The following is a 27,435-nucleotide window of genomic DNA, read 5'->3' on the forward strand; positions in this document are numbered from 1 at the left end:
AGGTCGACTTTGCTTTCCATCCTTTCGTGATCGATAAAATAAGTACCATTTGAACACTGGAGTTGATGTAATCGACTTATCTACCTCTTTAAAATTGTTACAACCAATATTAAACCTATTATACTAATTAAAAATATAAAGACCAAAATTAAAATTCATGAAGTCAGTGTGAGTGAACGGCAATTGTTATGGTAAAATCTTATAATTCCAGAAACATTTTGTTCGGGTTAATAGAATAAAAGAGTTCATCCTACATTAAGAAACTTCACCTGTCATTTTCCGTTCTTTAGAGTAAAACGAAGATAACATAAATCAAAAGGCAAATTTTTTATTTGCTTTATTCTCATAAAGGAAAGATAAAGTAGATATCTTCTTTTGAAGATAAGGCATACAGGCTTATCAAAAGGAGATATCCGCTTTTAGAACTTTATGAAATTATGAATCCTATGGGAGTAGTATATATAGGGATAATTTCGGTGATATTTCACTTTCAGAGGAAAGCAAAACCCTGATAATAAGGGCGGTAACTACATACTCAAAGATAATGACTGAGTCACTCCATCTTCTGTTTCGTTTTACTTTATATTAACTTCAGTATACTTTGAGAATTTTAGGCTTCAGGCATTCCCAACCCACTAGCCTCTCCCTCCTTCTTTCATCACCCTTTTCATGTCCACCCCACCCTGTGCTTTTGCACTAATTATTACGCCCAGTCCTTCCTATAATGTCGGGTTCTGGAATTACCTTCTTGCTCATTTCTTTCCTGCAAATATTGATTTGCAAATGTTTAAGAGGAACATTAATGGCATCAGTCTCAACTAGTCTTAAAGGGACTGCGAAAGTGATAAACACTGCCTTTTCCTCCAGACCCAACAAGTAAAAAAAAAGACAAAATGTATTATTGACTTTATTCTGTCTTTTTTACTCGAGTTTGATATATTTCCTATCAGAGACACCAGGAAGAAACTCTGCATATTTTATTAGATTCCTGTTTTCATAATTTATATTTCTTTTTTATCTGTTGCCTGATAAATAGCTTAACTGGATTTTCATCTTCAGCTGATATATTGATCAAAAATAGTTTGGTAAAATTTCTAGTTCTAATACAATCAATTATTTACTATTGAACATAACAGAATTGTTCAATGATTCTGTTATTCAATGTCGAATATTAAAGATGTAGTAAACTAATCTCAAGAGACAACATATTTCAATAATGAAAAGATGACTTTGATTATTTCTGATATTGCTATTATTAAAAATAATCAACTCAACCCCCGCTTTTTTTTTATTAGAATTTACTATGTAAGTGAATTTGATGCTCTTTTTTTTCTCACTGTTAGTCGTGATGGAGTTAGCAGGCTATTTTTTAACTCACTTTGAGCAGTTCTACATGGATTAGAGTCAAAGAAAATATCAGAGATACATATTACAAGAAAAATAAAATAGGGAAGTCGTCACAAGCCAATAATTTCGAAACACTTGTTTTCTCTCTCTTCCCCCACTCTCTAAGATAAACGATATCTAACCTATTTATCTTAGAAATACCATAATAGTTCAGAGTAATAGATCAAATACGGGATCTCCTGAAGTTCTTGCTCTCTACTCTTTCACCCTTCGTATTCAAATATTCATTGTATTTAATCCAAGTAGTTGTTCAGACAAGACTAGTTAGTATTAGAGAGTCGTCCTAAATTCTACCATACGTTGCTTATTGGAGAATGCTAATTTCAGTAATTGTTATAATTTCCGGTTAACCTCCTTGGATCCGTATCTTCTGAAATGGACAATATATCATTAATGACTTACTATTTTAGAGAATTTTTGTTGTTATTGTTGTTTACGAAAAAATGAGAACAATTTCTTTTATAGGCAGCTTACGAGCTAGATCCGAGATAATTAAGCAAGATTGTAAAATTCTTGGCAAATTTTTGCTAACTCCTAAAATAATCACTAAATTTATGATTTTTAAAAAGCAGTTTTGTTCAATTCTGAGAGATTTATTCCGTCTTCCATTAGGTGACTTCTAAATAGCACCGTAATTATATGATGGGCTGAATATTGTCTTGTTATTAATTCTTAATTTAAAGCTGCAATGTATATGAAATTAACACTTCTTTTTACTCTGTATTAAATCTTTCCTACACAATAACATTCAAGGAATTCGTTATATTTTCTTTACAAGAATCTCACATTCAAAATAGTTTAGAAAACATTCAGTCGTTTATAGACTACATAACCTTAAACTAGATCAATCTCTGGAATTGTTAATATAATATCAGCATTATACTTTGTGTGTGTGTATACACATATTCGTCTCCAGTGGTATGCTAAATGAAATTAAGTCATTTGACAACTTCTAGCTGAATTAAAACTTGAACTTCTTCATCCATGTTTCCAGGAAGACCTTACAGGGTAGAATCTTGTACAACGTATGTACAAAAGCTTGGCATCACCACTGAAACGCTACACCTCTCGTGGTAATTATATCATGAATATGGATAAATAAACCTTGAAGGATAAAAAGCTCCAGTCAATATTCGTTTGAGATAGATCTTTTTAATTGATATAGCAGCCAAACAGAAGCACTACGACACACAGACTGTTAAAGTTGAATTGAAATTGAATCGGACGTAGGAATTTGTTTCCTAATTCTTCACTGTTGTTGGCTTAGAAAACCTGCCTCAATTTATATGGATATCATCATTTGCATGCGAAATGTGCGAAACCGTACAATAAATTCGCTGGCATCATGTGAATATTAAATAATTTCTATTTTAGTGGAAGTATTCATATATTCATTATGATAGCCTATCTTTACGGTTTTTCTTCTTTTTTTTTCCAGTGTTATCATCACTTTAATTGCCACCAACTAGTAGTTTCAATAGCTGTTCTTGCTTTTGCTATCATTACTGTCGTTTTAGATATATGAAACCTTAAATAGTGGGTCGGTTGATGCGTTGATGCATAAAACTTCTTGTTCTGCAAGTAGTAGAGAAGTTCATAGCGAACATTTTTACCATTCTTCTCCCATCCTGTCATTGTAACAAACAATATCTCCCTGTTTCTACTTTCATTTTTGCCTCCCTCCCTCCTCCTACATCGTCACCATTATAATTGAAATATTCAATAGAAATGGCGTATTTAGTTAAATCATTTAACCTTGTTTAGATTCTGCAAGTAGAAGATTTTTCTCCTAAGTGCATTTAAATTCTTTCTTCCTTCTCGTTTTCCTTTCTTGTTACTCGAGCATTTTTTTCCAGTGAGTTCTCCTCCCTGATCATGTACATTTCCGATTTTTTGTTTTAATTGTACTTTTTTCTACCCCCACCACTGTCCACTCATACTCATTTCCCTCTACTGTCTAGAAAATAACTTAAGCCTGAGACAACAGATTGCTATGTTGTAAGTTAAATTTGTAAAGTATTCACTGTTTATTCGTTGCCATATTAAAGTAATCTGGGTCAATCATTTTAATAGTACACGCTCGTTTGTCATCTTTTTGTTCCACATACTCTGCAGAATGAACTAGTTTTCAAGAAGCACCTCTTACTTTACTGCAAATGGAAACAAATCGTAAAACGCGTTATTATTTGGTGGTCTTTGTGCAAGCAAGGAAGTAACTTTGAAAAAGAATCGATTCTACTTGATCTTCATAACATTATTTTATCGTTTTGCAATTGCTAGTAGCTTTGAAGGCTTTACACTAGTTAAATCAGGTATTTAATGCTCACTACATTGAATATGCTAGCACAAACTTAACTGTCATTTTTCATGTTGAAGGTGTCTCTGAGAAATTGACCTCGGTTATTTGTTTAATTTCTTTTTATCAATTTATAAAGTTAAATGTATCTCCAAATAATTAAGTAATTTGTTCTTTTTTTTTTATTTTAAGTTAATGGAAAGTTATTTTAAGTTTTGGAAATCAAGAACGAAATAGTACTTCATGAAAATGAAATAATTTATTTTATTATGAAATTATGTGGGTTATTTCTTTGGTTGTTTTTTTTTTACCTATCGAATATGTACATGGTTCTCTGGAACTTAGGAAATTTAGCGTAGGAAAATCTTAAAGGTTACTCACTTCTTACGCATCAAAAACTATTCTTCCTTTGTTGTTATTGAACACTTTCCATTTACTAACTAACCAACAATTATCAGTAAGAAATAACTGAAAACTTAGGTGCTTTAAAAGATATGTCTCTAGTGTCTCTGATAGGAAATATGGATCTTTTTTAAAACGGGGGCCACATTTTTCATTAATGTTTTACGTAGTGTTTTTGGTACCGAAAGACTTTCAAACTTCGTATACTTATCTATTTTGTGTTATAGAACAGAAAAATATTTTTGTATTCGAATTTATTTCATGTAAAAAATTGTCTTATTTCGATAATTTCAACCAATCACTGACGTCCATTCAGCCGATATACATTAAGTGCCGACTACATAAACAAACGATTCTTCGTTTTATTTGCTTTTTTCATTTTAAATTTGCTTTAACCGTAACCCTAACGTTAGGGTTAGGGTTAATTGTTTCAGAATCGTTTGTTTATGTAGTCGGCGCTTAATGTATATCGGCTGAATGGACGTCAGTGATTGGTTGAAATTACAGAAATACGACAACTTTAACATGGAATAATTTATGGATTTCTTTTTTTTTTAAGAAGACTAAGAGAAAAAGATGTTTTATATGACACATTCTACCAGTGTTCCAAGTTTCAAAGTGTTTCGTTAATGAAAAATGTGGCCCCCGTTTCAAAAAAGATCCGGAAATATATCAAACTTTTAATCAATGTTAGATTCGAGTAAAAAAGACAGAATAAAGTCAATAATACTTTTTCCCTTTTTTATTTTACTTGTTAGGTCTGGAGGAAAAGGCAGTGTTTATGCATATCATCGTGTCGGTGTTGCAGTAATGTTTAAATTTGCTTTAAAAATATTCGTTTGGTTATTGTTCTCTTTAGCCTTGTAGTGTTTCATTCAATAATGTTGAACATTAGGAAGAAATTAATTTGACCAAAGCTTATTTACATGTTAGTAACATATAGTCTTATATATATACTCATGCCACAGCAAGACTTATGTATGTTTCAAGCGCAGTATACCGAAGTTTATTAAATTCCTGTGGGCTAAATTCATTCAATATTTTAATGTTGTGCTTAATAGAAATAAAACTTTTAATGCAGTCTTTTGAAAGCATATCTTTATCGAGATTATGACGTTTATTTGATCGAAGTGAAATTATATCTTATGGTATGAAAAAATAAGAGAATAAGTAACCAAACATAATATCATAAAAAGGGAAGAAACAGACAAACGAAATAAATAAATACATCAACTAGATAAATTATAAGCTGATGTAGTTCATCCCAGCCTAATTTTCTGGGTTTTTTTTTTTTTTACTACCGCTCGCTATCATAGTTCTGTTTCATTCTTTGCTACTGTTTCTCATTTCGTTAGCTTGCATCCTAGTCGCCTTTTTTTCTTCTTTTATATTTTACTACAATGGCTAAGTGAGTTTACATATCAGCACTCCATATTCCTGTTTTTTGTTTTTTTTATGTAATTCAATCTAAATCATTGATGTAAAACTGGTCGTTCCCATTCCCTGGTCATGTCAGCCCCCTGTCCTTTTGATTCTGTTGTTCCTCTCACTCCCTAACTTTTGTTAGCTTCCTCCTGATCTCCGGTATACACGTACATGAAAGCACGCTTACAACTGATTGTATAATACATAGTTATATTATTTCTTAATAGCACTATCGGATCACGCAATACTGAGGGTTTTTATTCGTTTGTGCCACGTTCCGAGCTATAACGTTTGTTAATGCCCCTCTAAATTTTCCGTCAATTCTATTCTTGATTGTTCAACTCCAAATCAACTCTGATCAAGCAGATATTAGACGTTACCGCCATAACCAACCTATCTGTTTGTATATCACGAACTACTAGAATGTACAATGTATCCTTCTTTATATAAGGCAGTAGAGTGATTTTTTTTAATGGATATTTGGTTGATATTTCTAGTAGGCAAGTGATCATGAAGAAGCTTTCTCATGGGCTTGCTTTTAACTGTAGTTAAACTCCTTGCCAGAATATTTAGGAGTTTTATACACACACACACACACACAACTGGCACTCCACTGTTCATGATTTTAATGTTGCGTAGATTAAGGCGTCTCTTGAACTTATCAAACCAGCCTTTATTAGCAAGAACTTCCTGTAAATCGTTGAACAAACTTTTAGATTTGGTTAAAATGACCATCGTATTTATCGGTACATTACGTCCAGTCTGATCATCGATCTACACACTTACGAGCCTTTGTATTTTAGGTATAACTTCAGTTCTACGAAAAACATTCGTACTTAACAGAGTTGCTGCTTGAACACTTGATTTGATTTTTATCTTTGTGATAAATTGTTTCTACTGTAGACATTGGAAGCTTTAATACTTTTAGCTATCTAGCTTTGTAAAATATTAACTTTAAAAGCCAACATAAACTTTACGATGACCTTTTTTCTGTCATGTTGAATAAGACTAATGTACTTTAATGCACACCTGATTAGTTAAATTCAATAGTGACGGCAACAGACAAGCAGTCAATCCATATCAAACAGTAGAATTCGAGGAAAGTAGTGACGTTCTCATTCAATAAAATGTTGTTGTCTTATTACTTTGGACATATTGATATAAATGATAGAGAGGAAGGAAGTGGCCAGGCCAAGATAAGTTGAATTGGTGCACGCGCAAACGAATTCAGGAGATGCTGAGGAGAGAGTGGGTATATGCTGGAAAGTGAGTGGGGTGGGGGGGCAATAAATAGCAAGATCAGTAGAATCATTACGCATACAAACATAATGAAAGAGAGAACATATAAGTGTTGGCACTGTTCGAAAAAAAAAAAAACGTACCGTGATTTTAGGTTTAAAACTTGTTAAATTGATCAGAATTTCTGTAACTTGAATATTTCGGTGTGTGTGTGAGTGTATGCATATATATGAGAGAGTGAGAGATATAATGATCCCAACCAACCCGACACATACACGTCTATAAATATGTACTAGATGTGAAACTACATAAGTGACAAGAAGGCCAGGAGTTTTTTTTTTCTTTTTTTTTTACTAATAAATAAGTGTATGTACTCTGCTTACGTATTTATTTCCATTTCACCCGTTTGTATCGCCAGACGCGTGTGTGTATATGTGTGTGTTCTTTCACACGCTCCATCAAGTAGAGTCCTAAGCAAACTGCGGTCCGTGGGACTTTCTGTATGGCATGCATAACGAAAAAGTTACCTTGAATTTTTTTAGTGGTGCGGCCCGCCTGATGATTAGTCGTGTTTCATGTGGCCCGCTTCTTGAAAAAGGTTGTTGCCCATGTCGTAATCATACCGGATATTATCGAAATATATGATTTGAAGATCCAAAATTAAGTCTTTAATTGATGGATTATTTCAACTCCTAAATTTGAAAAACAATATCGCTGATTTAGTCAAATGTCAGTTATTTTTTGTTTAAACTGATTAGTTACTGAACAAAAAATTCGAGTAATTAATTTAATTAATTTTCGTCATCGGAAGCTTAATCAAATTATATTGAAGAGAAGATGGAATGTTTGTTAGACAGTTCATCTATTTACGGTCAAAGTCTAATATTGGCTTCTCTCTCTCTCTCTCTCATATTTTCCATCTAATTTTATACACTTTGATCGCTTTTCTTTTCTTTCTCTTTTTATCATCGATCTTTCTCTCTCCCTTACCATTTTCTTTTTTTCTTTTTGTGAAATGGAAGATTTCATGTGCAAACAAGGAGATAATTAAAAGTTATCCGACCACAACGGTGAAGTTTATATATATATATATATATATATATATATATATATATATATATATATATGAAGAGAAACCTTGTCTGGGCCCTACATTTTCTGTTACCCCCATTCCTTAATAATAGTAATAACCCTTTTTACAATAGGTACTATGTCTGAAATTATGAAATTATGTGAGATGGGCTTGGTCGATTACATCGACCCCTGTGCTCAACTGGTACTTATTTTATCGACCCCGAAAGAAATAAAAGGCAAAGTCGATCTCGGCGGAATTTGAACTGCAAACGTAAAGAAGGACGAATTGCCGCTAAGCATTTTGCCCGGCATGCTGACAGCTCGCCGCCTTAATAATAATAATCCTTTTTATTATAGGCACAAAGCCTAAAATTTGGCGAGGAGGGGGATAGCGATTACATCGACCCCAGTGCCTAACTGGTACTTAATTTATCGACCCCGAAAGGATGAAAGGCAAAGTCGACCTCCGCGGAATTTGAACTCAGAATGTTGTGACGGGCGAAATACCGCTTAGCATTTCGTTCGGAGTGCTAATGATTCTGCCAACTCACCGCCTTAATAATAATAATAATAATTATTATTATTATTATTATTATTATTATTGTTATTGTTATTGTTATTGTTATTATTATTATTATTGAAAAAAAGACATTATGTGCAGCATTTCAATCGATGCAGTATTCAATCATGTGGAAAACTGGTTGAAGATCTATGGGTGGGGAATATTTTAATTCACATTGTATCAGTGGAGGGATATCTGAAATAAGAGGTTCAACAAGTTTTGACATTAAGGCTTGCTAACTGAGATCGAAACTGATTATAATTAGCGAGCAGCCGCAATGGATGACTTTTGATTGAAGTTAATCACTTCTGAAGCTTTTATTCCACATTTCTTAATTACATCAATACTACTGAGAGACAGTTTTCTTGAATGCAACGCTACAGAGTCCTCCTCCATCCCATCACTCATACTCACACTTGTTTATCATCTCTGCTCCCTTTATTATTATTATTTGCATTCAATCCTTTCAGTCCCTTTTTCTCCAGTAACGATTTATCGTACTATTGTCACCTTTCATTCTGCCCCTGTAAACGTCAATATAAATAGCTATATAATGGTTTTCAAATGGAAATAACGGTCCGTCTTGTCGCTAACGATCGCCTTTGTTCTCGCTTAATTAACTTGTGAAACTAAAAAAGAAAAAAAAAACCCGCAGTCAAACCAACAAGTGTTTCTTTTCATTCCGGAGGCAAATATCATTAACTTGAACCAATAAACCCTTTAATTTACATTCCTCGTATTCTTCATCAAATCCTGAATATCGGAATATTTCCATGGATTTGCCTGTGTATGATGGTCGAAGAATATGCACAGCTAGTAATCAAACTGACGCGCGTGTGTGTATGTTCTAATTTGTTAAGTGCAAGGTGAAGCCTTTCTGATTCTGCGGTTTCAGAGTGCGTCAATCAAAATGCTAAATAAATAGATCATGACATTTGGACCATATACGTTCATTTATTAAGCGACGCATGAAGGAATAAGGATTTTTTTTAAAAATCAGTTTTTAATTAATGTTTTATTTCTTCTTTTTTTTTTATTTATTTTCTTTGCATCTTTTGCGTCCGAACAGCTACAAAAATAGTTTTTGTTTGTTGTTTTTATTTTTTTCTAATCAAAAGCTTGTTTTTGACATTAGCACAAGATATCAAATTTGTAGAGTAACGGCTGTAGTTGGTTGGTTCGTAATTTATCTACCCTGAAGGAGTGAAAGACAAACTACCGATCCAGGTATATTTGAACTTAAATTATAGCTGAATGAAACTCAAATTTTGGCACAAGGCCAGCAATTTCGAGGGAAGAGTAAGTCAATTACATCGACCGCAGTGCTCAGCTGGTACTTATTTTACCGACCTTGAAAGGGATGAAAGGCGAAGTCGATCTCGGCGGAATTTGAACTCAGAACGTAAAGACAATGGAAATGACGCTAAGTTATTTGCCTGGCGTGCTGACGATTCTGCCATCTCGCTTCCTTAAATGAATAAATTGATTTATTCCACCACATATAATTCCTAGAGAGACTGATAACAGTCTATTTTGATTTCAGACAACTGAGTTGTCGTTTATATTGCCATATGGACTATATTGCTTTGAGAAAGGGTGTAGTGAAATATAAATAACTTCCCCTATATCAGGGAAAGATAAACACTGAAAGAAGGTATTATTTTAAATAGTTTTGTTCAACTTGGGGTAATAGCGGTTTTTGTTCTTCAATATTTGAAAGAACTCAAGGGCGACGTGCTGTCAGAGTTGTTAGCACACCGGGGAAAATGTTTAGCGGCATTTCGTCGGTCTTTATGTTGTAAGTTCAAATTTCGCCGAGGTTGACTTTGCCTTTCAACCTTTCGGGCTCAATAAAATAAGTACCATTTGAGCACTGGAGTCATCCTAATCGATTTACCCTCGCCCCCAAAATTGCTGGCCTTGTGCTATAATTTGAAATCAATATTTGAAAGAACTCTGAGTGAAGCTACGTTTCTTTATGTTATAAATTCAAATTCTAAAATGGTTGATATTGTATTTTATCCTTCCGTTGTCTATAAAATAAATACTAGTAATATACTGCAATCGTGTGTCAATGTTGGAAATCAACATTTAAAGGAAAAGCAACCGCATTATTAATTATTGTCGTTGTATTGGATTTTTGCCACGTAAAAACACGAGCAATATTACTCTGGTTTAGGAAGAATAAAAAGGACTTGTTTAATTACATATCTTTATCTTTTTTTTTTTTTATTTATTTCAGTCATTAGATCGCGGTCATGCTGGGGCACCACCCTGAAAAACTTTTGAATCGCTCCCAGGATTTTTTTTTAAGCCTGATACTTATTCTATCCTTCTCTTTTGCCGAACCGCTAAATTACAGGGACATAAACACACCAACACCGGTTGTCAAGCGGTGGGGGCGGGACAAACACAGACATGAAGTCACACACACACACACACACCTACAGGCTTCTTTCAGTTTCTGTCTACCAAATCCACCCACAAGTCTTTGGTCGGCCCGAGGCTATAGTAGAAGAGATCTCCCCAAGGTGCTACGCAGTGGGACTGAACCCGGAATCATGTGCGGAAGCATGCTTCTTACCACACAGTCACACCTACATATTACTATGTATGTGCTTAATCATGCAAAGTAGTATGTATTTATAGTGTGCGTGCATGACCGTGTCTTGATTCCAGAGGGGATGCCTCATAGCAAAGTGATATTCGCCATTATTCTGTCGTCTGTTGAAACGAGTCTCTAATGTCAGCAATAAACTACTTATATCTCACAATCTTCCTGTCTATGTATCAGCGGATAATTTTCAACTCTTTCAACTTCACATTAACCGCATTAACTTTTCAATTTTGTCGTCTTGGGAAAAGCTAACCTGCATAGGTGCCATCTCATTTGTTTCTCTCCCCTCGTTTCAGCAACATGGCCCCCGCTGCTTCCTCATTTTCATTCTCTGATCTCTGTATCCTGTTATCAGTAACAAATCTAACACTGTGTGTGAAATCAGTCATCTTTTCATCTCATTATGTGCTGAGACCAGCATCTTTACTAATTCATCAAAATGAAATCTCTTGACATGCCAATCCCTTTCTATACTCTGTAATAAAACTTTACCCTTCCTGGGTGTTTCGAAATATCTTCAGTTAAGATAATGTTGATAACGACGACGACTAAGACTAATTTCTATGAATAATAGAAAGAATAATTTAGTAGCAAACGTGAAGGGTACTAACGTTGCCCGGTAAATGAAGTACACAGTTGGTGGCCATAGTATGGTGGGATGAAAATTATCATAGTTCTGCATACATTTGTAATTCCAAATCCGATGTCTTATCATTTAAGTATTACATGCGTTTCGATAACCCACTATAAGATAAATAACACAATAGCATTCCAGACATCACAATCCAATGCATACATCCCTCCTCATACACACAGTGAATGTGGAAATGTATATCGTTATACAATCTTTATATTATAATGATGGTGAAGTTAGTCGTTCTGTCATACAACTGCTGGTTCAGTTCGCAATTCCCCCCCCCCGCCTCACACTGTGTGTGTGTGTGTGTGTGTGTACATGTACAGTGATGTTCCATAAGTACTCATAACGTCTAGAATGAAACTGATTTTTTAAAATATTCTTTTTATCACTAATCTGTTTGTAATATCTATTGTATTTTATTTATACCTTATCAACATACATAATTTCATTTAATTATTAATTAATGTTTACAACAGATAACAATCAACATTAACAAAATTCGAAAAATTAAAAGACGGCGCGTGTGCAAAATTATTCATGACATTTTGTTTAACTAATTGCGAAGCTTTTATCTATAACCATATTTAATCTTTTTTTTTTTTTTTGTATAATTAGAATCTAATTTAACACACATTTTTAATCAACTTTTGCCCGTTCCTCATATTCAACCGTCTCTAAAACGTTCAGATTTGGTGAGTGTCTTTTCTTAATATGTTTGGCACCAAAGATTTTCAATCGGATTCAAGCCCGGCGATTGAGATGGCCATTGCAAAACGTCGGTGTCATTAATGCCGAGCCAAGCAGTCGCTAATTTCAACTTATGCTTCAGATTATTGTCTTGCTGCAAGATCCAATTGTCTCCAAGCCACAACACTTCTGCTGACACTCGAAGATTCTCGTCTAATATTTTGACGTAATCCTCTTTGCTCATCTTGTCTTTGATGACAGCTAGTCGTCCTGAGCCGGCTGCTGAAAAACACCCCTAAAACATTAAATTCCCACTGCCATGCTTCATGGTAGAAATGGTGTTTTGGGGGGCGAAACGCCTGCTTAGCTTTCCGCCAAACTGCGTTCATGTTGTAGCCAAAAAGTTCAATTTTGGTCTCGTTGGACCAAAGAACCTTCGACCAAAGCTTTTCAGGTTTGTTTAACATGTTTTTTTACATAGTTTCGTCGAGCCTTAATGTGACGGGGCCTGAGGAAGGAGAGATTCTCGATCGGCTCCAGCGGAGCCCAAATGACCTCGATGCCCTCTTTGCGGTTGATGAAACATTCACACCCAGCTGCCCAACCTGCTCGTTGACCTCTTTTGCAGTTGTTCTCGCTTTATGCTCTACTCTTCTCACCAACCTTTGCCTGAGCTCGTCTAACAACTTTCGTTTTCTTCTGCTCTTTTTTTCTTTTTATTTGCCAACAACTGTAGGTTCCATATTTCTTAATAATTGATTGAATAGTCAGTACCTTGACTGAAAATCGTTTAGAAACCTTCCTGTATCCGTCGCTAGACACGAGCTTCTACAATTTTTTTCTTAAGTTAACACTGATCTCTTTTTGCTTCGGCATTTCTTATAGTAATTAACATCGCGAAAAAAATGTCGACATTATGTACATGTGTACAAATCACTAATATTAAGGTTTTACTAACTATTATTACTAATAATATATATATTTTAAAGTAGTTGTATGCTGTCAACTTAAGGTGACAGTCCCATGAAGGGAATAATACTACTGCTATTTAGCCCTAAGAAGCTGCACCGCTTCCTGTCGGCCTTGACACATTTCCTGTGTCCTTATGTTTACGAGGGCGGGGACAAGCACCCCCACCCAGCTAAGCCTGCATCCAGAGACATACTTCTGAGTCTTTCTAAGAGTAAGAAATGTATTATTTCTATTTTTGAAATCAGTGAATGTATTTCTCTAGAATTATTATATGTTTACAAGAGCTTGACAGGCATCTCCAACTGGCAAATCATGCTACTCCAGACTAATGACAAGCAAAGACTCAGAAACATGTCTCTGGATGCAGGCTTAGCTGGGTGGGGGTGCTTCTCTCCCCCTTGTAAACATAAGGACACAGGAAATGTGTAAAGACCGACAGGAAGCGGTGCAGCTTCCTAGAGCTAAATAGCAGTAGTATTATTCCCTTCATGGGACTGTCACATTAAGTTGACATCATACAACTACTTTATATATATATATATATATATATATATATATATATATATATATATATATACATATATAACTGGCACTCCGTCAGTTACGACGACGAGGGTCCCAGGTGATCCCATCAATGGAATAGCCTGCTCGTGAAATTAACGTGCAAGTGGCTGAACACTCCACAGGCACGTGTACACGTAACGTAGTTCTCAAGGAAATTCAGCATGACACAGAATGTGACAAGGCCGGCCCTTTGAAATACAGGTACAACTCAATTTCGCCAGCTGGGTGAACTGCAGCAACGTGAAACAAAGTGTCTTGCTGAAGGTCATACCACGTCGTCGGGAATTGAACTCACCACCTGATGATCGTGAGCCGAATACCCCTAACCACTAAGCCACTCACCTTCACACACACACACACACACACATATATATATATACATACACACACACACACACACACACACACACTGGACCGGCGGCGCGTTGCCTCTTTGAGCAGTGTACTTCATGTTACGCTGTTCTATTCAGCCGATGAGTAGCAGTCGAGTACGAGTGTAGTTCTCACCTTCTCTAACGTCCTTGATGTTCTGCCGGGCCAAGGTTGGGTGGACCACTACGGCATTGTCATCTGAAACAACTACCGAAAGTATTGTACTTACTACCAAGGTCATACGAGCTCGTGAGTGACGGCTTTGGTTTCATATATGTATATATTGGGTAAATAAGATATTGTAGCTGGCAGCTGACTTCGTAAGATTAGGTCAAACATTTCTACTCTACCCAAGTATTACTGTATTGTTTGGAGATAAATATACTCTCCCAGTTATGTTCTAGCATTTCTAGCTAAGTTCTAACTTAAGCTACTTATGTTGAAAACCAGTCAAGATCCGGCATGATTCATATACTGACAACGGTCGAATCTATTTGAGGAATGAGAGAAAAGGATTGGATCACTTAGGGCTATACCTAAACAGCTGTGAAGCAGCAGAGTAGTGATGGTCATATTTCTGTTTATATTTTGTTGAATGCAGATATACTGGGTAAGTAGAGATCAGTTCTCTAGCACCTGAGTCGTAAGTGCATTTTTCTCTGCAGTTCTTATAGTCTGTTCTTGAAGAAAACACAACTCTAATTTCCTATCGATTATTCCTAATTAATAAATTTTTTTTTATTTGTTTCAAAAATTACTATTTACGTTTTAATTTCTTATTCTGGGTACTTAAAAATAGCATTGCATGATATTTGTAACAAGGAAAGGCTTTTTCTAATTAATGATACAGTTATAATTCTGCTAAAAACTTAAGTCATATAAATGTGATTACTGATTATGGAAATGGTGGCATCTGAAAAGCCTGGCAGCCCTTATATATTTACTAACCTCGTTTATCAGTACTGCTGTGCACGGCCAAGGTGTGTGTTTAATATATCCCGCTATGCAATATAGTTGCATGTCTATTTGGGATATACTAAACTGTACTCTACACATTTTGTGGCCGGCAATTTTCTTTTATAAATACAACTTATTTATGCATATGGTAATAATTGTTACTATTTGTTTGAGATGCGGGTGGGCTGGCTGGCTGGTAAGAACAAGTGGAAATGTAACTTTTTGATACTTACCAGACGAGGGGCTTTATATTTTTGTTCTATTTGTTTATCTTGCAAGTAGTTGTTAAGGATTTTTAGTTTTATTTCCAGTACTTCGTTCCTCCCGAAAAAATAAGGAATATTTCTGGAATGGATAAGCACTTTGCTGTTAAAAGTTAATTCTCTGCCACTTGCCTGTTGTAACTGGAATGGAGCCGAGATTACTGAAGTATATTTTTGTGAGAAAATGGTTACAGAATCTATTGTCTGACACTGTTAATTTAGGTCGGTGGGCCGGTAAGAAACAGCTTCAGCAATTTCAATGCCAGCAGCAACTGTTGTTTCTTCTTACCATATGAGTTACAGGTGTGAACCACCGAGATAGAAAAGTTCAAGATTCTAATCATAGGTTGTTATTAATCTTTAATCGGGAGTAAATATTAATCATTGCGTTTTGAATGATAGCTACTTACTTTGAAACGTTTTTGCCCTGTTGCATGTTTTTTTCTGTTTTTTGTTTTGTTTTGTTTTTGTTTTTGTTTTTTTGTTTTTTTTAAGAGAGAAAGATGCTCATCAGTCTCTTGTTGCTTTTTTCTTATTTTGATAGCCATATTTTGTTCAGAAGAAAAATAATCTTTAAGAAAACCAGTTTAATCTAAAACATCGAAATACCATTATTACTGCCGTCATTTCACCTGATGTTTATTGAAGTTCAGATGTAATAGAGTGCGGACAAGATGACTGAATGATTATGATATTGAACGACACATACACAGGCCATGAGTTCAAACCTGCAGCGGATAGTTCATTACTTCTTGACAGATATTTGCAGAGCTCAAACAAACAGGTGGACAGCGGCCAATAAAAAGACCATTGAAGTGCTTTAAAATTGAGTAGTTGATAGCCTTTGGATAACCTTTTGTGACACGATTTGCCAGGATGCGTATGGATATTCTTTTACTTGTTTCAGTCATTTGACTGCGGCCATGCTGGAACACCACCTGACCCCAGGACTTATTCTTTGTAAGCCTAGTAGTTATTCTATCCATCTCTATTGCCGAACCGCTAAGTTACAGGGACGTAAATACACCAACGTTGGTTGTCAAGCGATGGTGGGGGGACAAACACACACACACGCACACACACACACATATATATATATATACATACACACACACACGACGGTCTTCTTTCAGATTCCGTCTGCCAAATCCACTCACAAGGCCTTGGTCAGCCCGAGGCTATAGTAGAAGACACTTGCCCAAGATGCCACGCAGTGGGGCTGAACCCGGAACCATGTGGTTGGGAAGCAAGCTTCTTACCACACAGCCACTCCTGCACCTGTATGTTTATATGTAAGATATATTATAAACTTGTAGGTCATGGGCAAAAGTTTAAAAAAATCTAAAGCGGGCCATTCTAAAAAGTTGCTACTGATCCTTTTGTCAGGAATTAGTACCTGACTGTTTGGGAAGATTCAGCCTTAAACCAGACTGTATCAGTCATTTCGGTCTGCTTTGACGTGGGATCAGAACTTGATCTGATTACAGGCTGGCCAATGCGACGGCTCGTGTGGTTCAAAACCTACTTAGCTCTAATGGCATCAATGTTACTAAAGGCATCAGCATTTACTAACATGATGGATGCTCTTATTAGAGCGTATTTGTATTGTATTATCAATATTCATTCAATTATCCAATTATTTCCATGTACATTGCTACAAATAATTGGAATTTACAACTCAGTGATTCGGTTAATTAATACACGTTGAATGAAATTGACATAGCTAGCCATCACAACCAAGTGGATATCTTTCTCGACTACAAAATAGATATTTGCACAAAATGTAAAATAATATATAATCATAGTGATAATAATAAATAAAAATACATTTCATATTTTCAGTTTGAAGGAAAATTGTACTTTTGAAATAAAAATTGTGTTTATCCACTGTACTAAACAAGAGGCTACTGAAATGCGGTTGATTCGTGAAATCATTTGATTTACGTTAATGTGATGATCTCCCCTTTCTAATGTAACTTGGGTAGATTTTTTTTTTCCGCCAAATCTAACACTTCAGGTCTTCTGATTCATCACTATTGTATCGCCAACTGTTCATAATTATTTCTCACTCCAATGCTTCCAATTTTTATTCGTCTGTGTCGTTACTGTTTATTTCCAGCTCCCCACTACTTTTAGTGTTTTATTTCAATTTTTCTTTCCCTCTCCTTTGTTCTTGCATAGTCATAATATGTTCCTAGGCAAGTCGGCATGACTCTTATGTTAACTAGTCACACAATGAGATGATTGTTCACACAGTAAACAAAAATAATTACTTTTGCTCATATTTTATGTTTCACAGGATCTAAAACAATAGCTTAACATTTTTTTTTGTTTTTTAGCACACAGCAGTTAGTAATTTCTATCCTGTATATCAAAGCTTCTTTACAGCATATAATAACATTGGTGATGTTATCAGAATATATTTGTATTATTTTATTAAGGTTTATTAAGTAATCCAATCATTTCCGCCTATAATGCCAAAAAATAATAGGATTTTGCAATCCAAGAGATCATTCCAAGATGACACTGAAATTACCCATTAACGCCGAAACAATTTATAATTTACAAAGGCGTCATATGGATGTCAACATTTAATTTTGGCAAAGCTAGGTGAGTGTATCGGCGGTAACGTACATCCATTCTTTGAGTACAGATACGAAATGACCAAGGGGATATATTATTATACTAACTCAGGTGCATGGAGTTCCAGTCCGCTACAAATGTCTCATATCTGTGCACATTACACTTAATTTTATATAATTCAATTCATCCTACATGTGGATGAATCAAGAATTTTACCTGCAGCAAGATTGGTGTTCTCACTAGACGAAACGCTATCTCTCAACTGCTCAACATCAGGAAACTAGGGCTAATCTCAAGAGAGTGTATTGGTTTAATATTCACCGGTTTGGGTCGAAAGTCAATGGAAAAACGGTAATTTTTCAGATTAACACTCGCACGATTTTCACTAGGGTGTTAGGGTTAGGGTTGTAGGGTCAGGGTTAGGGTTTTAGGGCTACGATTAGGGTTAGGGTTTAGGGCTAGGGTTAGGATTAGGGTTAGTGTTACGGTTAGGGTTAGGTAATCGTGCGGGTGTTAATCTGAAAAATTACCGGAAAAACTCTGTAACAACTTAACACTTGATTCTTTTCCAAGAATTGCACCTCACGGTGGTGCACCAGCATGACCGCAGCCACTTGGCTGAAACACATAAATAAATAAATAAATAAATAAATAATACCTTGGCCTCGGATGTTCACGAGTGGAATACTTTGGACTAGAGGATCTCCTGATTCAGAACTGACCTGCGGTTAAACAAGACTATAACAACTCATTGTTCTGATTATCTTCTCCAATTCGTTTTCATGACCGTGACTTCTGTCAACATAAGCATTTTTTGGTTTTATCATTGATATATTACTCGAATCGATAAACAATTTTTCTTTCCACTCTTTCTATTCCCTTCTAATAACGTAACTAGAGGGTGTGGCCTCAGAGTAGCCCTTAAGTTTTCTGCCTCTTCCCCTAATTCAGGCATAAACAGCAGACCCAAAAGTGCTGTTCCCATACAAACGCCGCTCAGAACGGGCCGCTTCCTCACTCCTTCTCCTTACTTTCTAGTGACGCTGCTGTCCCTCTATACATTTTTTGTCCCACACAGCTCTTTTTATCTCGCACTATATTTTTCCCCAACACTATTCTTTGTGTCTCACGTCACACTTTTCATCTCACCGCTCCCTTCTAACTTGCATGTCTTTCATACACCCCCACATAGTATTAATCTAAATTTTCTCCAAGAATATAATAAAATAACGCAATTCTGACAGCCTACCTACGCACTTTTAAAGATAGCATTTTCCCCTCGGTTTTTAATGTCTTAGAACAACTTTTTTCTTCCACAATACTACTTTCTCAACTGTACCTCAATAAAATTCTCTACATGTTTAATTCTTCTTTTCTGTCTGTGCGTGCTTTCAGATTATCAAGGAATAGCCTAACCCTTCTTGTAGTCTTGCCATCCCTTCATTTAATGAACTATAATAGTGGTTACAATACACATACATCACGTACATATACAAATTGTGTAGCATTGTTTCGATTATATGTCTTTCAAAGCAAATAATAGTTCATAATGCGTTTTACTGTAATTACAAGAATACTAAAGCCATTTGTTGTTCATTCATACTTAAAACACGAGCTGCTCAAAGAAGATTCGTTCGAGATTCTAAACAATAGCTACTCACTTGAAGAAGCCGGGGAGCTTTATATTATCGAACCCGGATTGATGAAGGACAAAGTTGACGTTGGTGAGATCGTAAAAATATAGAAGTAAATAGCACAAGGCATTTTATCCAACGCTCTACCACCTCTTCAAATCAACCACCATCTTTATAATAGGATGTAAGATAGTCATTGAAATCCGTACAAATTTTTCTGGCGCAGACGCAGGAGTTTAGTTAGACGTTTACTTCCCAGTCACATTGTTCTGATTCAATCCCCACTGCGTGGCACCTAAGTCAACTGCCTTGCTATAGCCTCAGACAGATCAAAACCTTTTGGGTGTATTTGGTAGGAAACTGAAAGAAGCCTGTTGTATTTTTTTATTCTTTTTTTTCAGTCCTTTGACTGCGGCTATACTGGATTTCCTTTTTGCTAAGCCTAGTAGTTATTCAATCATTCCGTTTTGCCGAACCGCTAAGTCACGAGGACGTAAACATACCAACACCGGTTGTCAAGCGGTGATGGTACAAGGCTAGCAATTTCGGTGGAGGGGATAAATCGATTTCCTCAACTCCAGTGTTCAACTGGTACTTATTTTATCGACCTCGAAAATATGAAAGGCAAAGTCGACCTTGGCAGAATTTGAGATCAAAATGTAAAAACGGACGAAATGCTGCAAAGTAATTTGCCTGACATGCTGACCATCCTGCCAGCTCGCCACCTAAAATATTGTTTTGATATTGTCGTCCCAGATATCAGTGAAATATTGGTAAAATCTGTCCCATTTAGCGATACTCCATGTAAAACAACCAATGTTAAGAAATATTTCGAAGTACTTTATTCACCAAATATATGCATGTTCCAATATGGTCACTGCTTAGAAGTTAAGCTAGTGCAAGATATATAGTTTCTGTGTGCATGTGATTGAGAGAGAGAGGAGGGGAGGAGAGAAAGAAGATTACCTTCGTTTGTGTATAAGCTAAAATCATTATTCTACTTCTACCCACTCTCTTATGCTGACATATCTTGAAGCTGAAAGTAAAAGGTATGGTGAATTCTTAGATATATAATTTCATTAATGTTGACGAGATTATGAGGAGAGGAAAGTTTGCGAACATTCTTAACGCAATAATAATTATTTTTATCATTCAGTTTCGACACACCGGAAGACTTTTCTGGTAATTATTTCATTAATGACTTGTTTTCAGTACACAGGGTTACATTTGTTACATTTTCTTCAAATTAAATAGCAGCAAAAAGAAATGAGAAAAGAAAAACGAGAGTATTATTACCTACTCTATATTTCCGTACACTTTTCGCTTCCCATGAAGTATTATAAGGCTTCAAGATAGAGCTATTCTTAAATTCCGCCAATTCTTGCAACGTTTCGTTACAGTTAGTTACTATGGATTACTCAATGTGTTTATTATTGCTGACATGATTATAAAATTTATAAATTCAATATATTTTTTCTTTTTCTTTTTAGGTAAGTAAAATTTCAGACTTTCGAAACATTCTAACAAAGAACAGTGAAAAGGTCAGTTGTATATGCTTCGTTACATATGATATCATTTGTTCTTCTTCCCTATGAAACAATTATTTCAATCCTTTCTTTATATTCCCTAGAGCCATTTGTGATTAGTTGTCCCACTTTTCCCACCAAGCAAACATAATGTACCAACAATTACAATTTTGATGTCTACCAGCTAAAGATGTTTCTGTACAAAAGATATATATATATATATAGGAGGGGCTGTGTGGTAAGTAGCTATAGGCGCAGGAGTGGCTGGGTGGTAAGTAGCCATAGGCGCAGGAGTGGCTGGATGGTAAGTAGCTTGCTTACAAACCACATGATTCCTGGTTCAGTCCCACTGCGGGGCACCTTGGGCAAGTGTCTTCTACTATAGCATCGGGCCGACCAAAGCCTTGTGAGTGGATTTGGTAGACAGAAACTGAAAGAAGCCCGTCGTATATATGTATACATATATATATATATATATATATATATATATATATATATATATATATATATGTGTGTGTGTGTGTATGTTTGTGTGTCTGTGTTTGTGCCCCCACACAACATGCTGGTGTGTTTACGTCCCCGTAACTTAGCTGTTCGGCAAAAGAGACTGATAGAATAAGTACTAGGCTTACAAAGAATAAGTCCTGGGGTCGATTTGCTCGACTAAAGGCGGTGCTCCAGCATAGCCACGGTCAAATGACTGAAACAAGTAAAAGAGTAAAAGATATATATATAAACAAAAAACATGAACAAAATAAATATTTCTCTGATCAGACCATTAGACGTAGGAACACCAGATCATTTTCAAAATCTCAACAAAGATTACCTACAAAAAACCGGCAAAAAAACCGACCTAGAACCAGAAACAATACCAGACCATCCTCTCAGATCACTAAAACCAATACTTACAAATTGAAAAAGATGTTTAATTCAGAAAATAGGAAGGCAAACATAACAACACCAGGTAAAATAACACAACGAAAACATAAACTTCAAGTCAACACTAGCAAAAATAGTAACCATAAACAGAAAAAAATTCATTTTTTAATGTCAGGACAACAAACACTCCAAGAAGTAACATACCTAAAACAACTGGACACATAAACCCTAAGATAATTAATCTTTCCAGAAGAGATCTTGACAATGATGAAACCCAACTTCTGTTAAAAGGCCTGAAATTTACACCTACACCAACAGTCAACCACCATGAACTAAAGGAAGATATCCAGAAATTCTGTCGCAAATTCCGACTTGTCGAATTCTTCACCACCAATATTAATAATAAAAATAATAATGAAACCGAAGATTCTTTAGTGAAGAATAAATCAAATTTCACCCCACCAAAAGGCAGAAATACCTACCTTGACCAATATATTGACACCCTATCAAACTTCCCCCTAAAACAAAATACCAAAGTTAGGCCGAACATTAACAAATCAGAGATATCTGCACTTAAACGCATACAAAACGATGAAACAATAATAATTAAACAAGCAGATAAAGGGGGTGCAATCATCATCATGGATGTGGAATACTACAAGGATTTAGTTGAGGAACAACTAAAGGATACAACCTTCTATTGTGAAATACCCTCGAACATAGACCACCGCATCATGAAGAAGATCAACCACCTAGTTTCTAAACACTACAACTCACTCACTGACAATGAAAGAGACTACATCACCAACTTCGAACCAAATCCCAGTAACTTTTACGGCTTACCCAAAATACATAAGTCAGAAGATATTCAACAGGCAGTAAAAGAACAAGGAAGTGAATACATAAAAGTGCTACATCCAAAAGATTTAAAACTTAGACCAATTATAGCTTGCCCAGTATGCCCTACTCACCGTCTAAGCAATTTCATCGACATTCTTTTGAAGCCACTTTGTACATACATACCCAGTTTCATTCAGGATGACATCGACTTTTTATCCCATCTTCCCAAAACCACTGAAACAAATTCAATCCTACTGAGCTTTGATGTAGTAAGCCTATACACCAATATCCCACATGATTTAGGAATAAAGGCGGTTGAATACTGGGTAAACAAACACAGAGAAGCAATTCCCAACAGGTAGACGGTGACATTTATACTAGAATCAGTGAGACTTATCCTGGAAAATAATACCTTCTTCTTCAATGGAAAGAACTATATCCAAATTAAAGGCACGGCTATGGGGACGAGGTTTGCTCCCGTTTATGCGAATTCGGTGATGGGTTACTTGGAACAAAAACTCTACCAGGAAATAGAGGAGAGATATAACACCGAATTTAGGAAGTTTATAGAAAAAGCATGGAAGAGATACCTGGACGATTGCTTCATAATCTGGACCAAACCTCAAAGCACTGTGGAAGAATTTAACACCCTCCTGAACAACCTACACCCATCCATCCAATTTACAAAGGAGATGAACAGTAGCAAATTACCATTTCTAGATATAATGGTAATTAAAAAGAACACCGCCATTACCACAGATATATATTACAAACACACAGGCACACACCAATACTTGAACTTTAAATCGTGCCATCCACCCCATACAAAACGCAACATACCATACTGCCTAGCCAGGAGAATATGTACTATTGTAGAGGATATAGAGACCAGAAATCAGCGCCTGATGGAACTGAAAGAATTTCTGCTGAAGCAATAGTACCCATCACGACTCATAGAAAATGGTATCCAGCGGGCTTCGAAAATACCCATACAACAACTGAGGACACCGCAAAGAAAAGACAAACAGGAAAAGATCATTCCATTTATAGTGACACAAAATCCATGCCACCAGAACATCTTTAATATCGCCAAAGCGAACTTACCGATCCTTGCACAAAGTAAGGAATTGAGAAATATCATTACAGATCAAAATATAACTCTCAGTAAGAGACAACCTAAAAACTTGAAAAAGCTATTAACAAAGGCAAGGTTTGACCTCAGCAACAAAAATCAAACATTCACTGTATCCAAATGCAATGATAGCCGATGCGGTACATGCCGATCAATCCATACCGGCCCATATATGAACACAAAAACAGGGAAAATATTCACCAATGCGAACATGAACTGCAAAAGTAGAAATCTAATCTACTGCATCGGCCAGACAGGTAATGCACTATCGGAACGCTCACGGGTACATTGACAACAGATTAAAAACCCAGAAGTCCGCCAAATACCACTGAGTAACCATCTGGCAACATGTGGTCATCAAACTTTTATTATATTTATATTCCATAAACTTTACAACCAGAATGAAATTGAGAGAATATGCAAAGAAAAGGACTTTATTAAGAAATTCAAACCCACTCTTAGCAAACAATGATTAAATTTATCTTACTTGGGGTTTAAAAATCTTATCCCTATAACTAAAACACAAAAAATCTCTCAAATATCATTTCTAAAAATAGATTTGGCATCATTTCTAAGAACAGCCAAACACCTACTGGGGTTTAAAAATCTTATCCCTACAACCCAAACACAAAACACTCTCAAATAGCCTTTATATATTTATATATTTAATCCTTTATATTGAACACTCAATATTTCATCTATTCAATAAGACGTATTCCATATATTCAATAAGACACTCAATACTTTATTTCATAGTACCATCCATTTTTATTTTATATTATATATTGTATATTATATTATATATTGTATATTATATTATATACTGTATATTATATTATATATTGTATATTCCATATTCTATATCCCACATTGGTTTTGCAGGAATATAAATAAAACATAAAAAACAGACAGTGTTGGAACTCTTTTAAACAAAATAATATATTCCTCTATACACAATCATACAAAAAAAACCCCTTTTTTTGTATTTATTTTTACTCGCATATATATATATATATATATATATATATATATATATATATACACACACATGGTCTGCAATACCAACTTCAGGAAACCTGCCAGTCACCTAGTCACCTACCGCTCCGGCAGACACTCTAGCCAAATCGACTACATCCTCGCCAGAAATAGGGAAAGAGGGCGGCTTATAAATGCCAAAACCTACCCTGGCGAAGAATGTACCCCACAACATAGATTAGTAGTTAGCGACTTTGGGATCAAGGCAAAATGGGTGCCCAGAATTAGACAGGCTTGGAAGGACTGGAAGAACGGTGGTAGCAGGGAATTGTACCAATGTGCCAGAAGGGAGGCTAGGCAACAGGTTTATTTAGCCAGAGGGGAAGCAGATAAGGAAAGATTTGCCAATGTTCTGCGCCGTGAGGACCAAAGACTCGAGGTATTTCGGGTTGCAAGACAGTGTAGGAGAGAGAATAGTGATGTTGTAGGAGAGAAATGTGTTCGCATGGATGATGGTACGCTTGCATTAAATGAGGATGCAAAGAAAGAGGTCTGGAGATGCCACTACGATAGATTGCTTAATAAAGAGAATGAATGGGAGAAAGAGAGCCTGCCTTATGTCGACCCAATAGAGGGACCAGCTATCCGAGTTGATAGTACCAGGGTAGATAAAGCAATTAAGAGTATGAAGACCGGGAAAGCCCCCGGCCCATCAGGAATCACTGCAGAGATGCTCAAAATATCTGGCAGTGTTGGCTATAGCCTAGTCACCCGTATTACGAACCAGGTGATACACGAAGGAGTCATACCCTATGACTGGTGTAGCAGCATCATAGTCAACTGCTACAAAGGTAAAGGGGACGCTTTAGATACAAATAATTACAGAGGCATCAAGCTGTTAGATCAGGTTATGAAAGTTACAGAGAGGGTCATAGCCCAACTAATTAGGGAGCGAATCAATTTAGATGAGATGCAGTTTGGGTTCGTGCCAGGTAAAAGCACTACTGATGCCTTATTTCTAGTGAGACAGTTGCAAGAGAAATACCTAGCTAAGGATAAACCTCTGTACCTGGCTTTCGTTGACATGGAGAAAGCCTTTGACAGGGTCCCCCGATCCCTTATCTGGTGGTCAATGAGGAAACTTGGGATAGAAGAATGGTTAGTGAGAGCTGTGCGAGCCATGTACAGAGATGCTGCCAGTAAGGTGAGGGTTGGAAATGAGTACAGCAATGAATTCCGGGTAGAGGTAGGGGTCCACCAAGGTTCCGTCCTCAGCCCCCTATTATTTACCATAGTCCTCCAGGCAATCACAGAGGAGTTCAAGACAGGTTGCCCCTGGGAGCTCCTCTATGCTGATGACCTTGCCCTAATTGCGGAGTCACTATCAGAACTAGAGGAGAAGTTTCAGGTGTGGAAGCAAGGTCTAGAATTGAAGGGCCTTAGAGTCAACCTAGCTAAAACCAAAATCCTAATAAGTAGGAAGGTAGATAAAACACAAACCCCTTCAGGTAGATGGCCCTGCTCAGTATGTAGAAAAGGAGTAGGTAGTAACTCTATAAGATGTACCCGGTGCAAGCTATGGACACATAAGAGGTGCAGCAACATCAAAGGCAGGTTAACTAGCAAGTTAGTTTTTGTTTGTGGCAGATGTTCAGGTGCAATAAAGACTGCAAACAAACAGGAAACAACTTCTATCTCATTCCAGGGTGAAAAACTAGAGGTAGTCGATAGCTTCCGCTATCTGGGCGACCAAGTTAGTAGTGGGGGTGGGTGCGCTGAAAGTGTAGCTGCTAGAATAAGAATAGCCTGGGCAAAGTTTAGAGAGCTCTTACCCCTGCTGGCGACAAAGGGACTCTCACTCAGAGTAAAAGGCAGACTGTATGACGCATGCGTACGAACAACCATGCTACATGGCAGTGAAACATGGGCTGTAACTGCTGAGGACATACGTAAGCTCGCAAGGAATGAAGCCAGTATGCTCCGTTGGATGTGTAATGTCAATGTGAATACCCGTCAGAGTGTAAGTATCTTGAGAGAAAAGCTGAACATTAGAAGCATCAGTTGTGGCGTGCAAGAGAGACGATTGCGCTGGTATGGACATGTGGTGAGAATGGAGGAGGATAGCTGCGTGAAAAAGTGCCACACCCTAACAGTTGAGGGAACCCGTGGAAGAGGTAGGCCCAGGAAGACCTGGGCTGAGGTGGTGAGGCAAGACCTTCGTACATTGGGCCTCACCGAGGCGATGACTACGGACCGAGACCTTTGGAAATGGGCTGTGCGTGAGAAGACCCGGCAAGCCAAGTAAGATCGTTGCCAGTGCCCTTGGACTGGTTCTTGTGCGGTTGGCACATGAGATGCACCATTTTGAGCGTGGCCGTTGCCAGTACCG

The 27,435-nt window shown here is 36.5% G+C and overlaps 1 protein-coding gene across 3 annotated transcripts in view; it reads left to right on the plus strand.

Annotated features, from left to right (window-relative positions):
- Window positions 1–27,435, plus strand: part of LOC106883652 (ras-related protein Rab-1D) — a 179,183-nt gene that overhangs the window by 49,184 nt on the left and 102,564 nt on the right. The window contains exon 2 of one of the 3 annotated variants that reach the window (XM_089349052.1): window positions 21,185–21,235. The exons of 1 other annotated variant lie outside the window; for it this stretch is intronic. In XM_089349052.1, the coding sequence (XP_089205178.1) occupies window positions 21,185–21,235 (51 nt within the window). Of the gene's footprint in view, window positions 1–14,735; window positions 14,868–21,184; window positions 21,236–27,435 lie in introns of those variants that run through there. One more of the 3 variants, XM_052966426.2, reaches the window with a different exon arrangement.

This window comes from Octopus bimaculoides, chromosome 3 (assembly GCF_046866305.1).
Source record: "Octopus bimaculoides isolate indiv1 chromosome 3, ASM4686630v1, whole genome shotgun sequence".
NCBI classification, from domain to species: domain Eukaryota; kingdom Metazoa; phylum Mollusca; class Cephalopoda; order Octopoda; family Octopodidae; genus Octopus; species Octopus bimaculoides.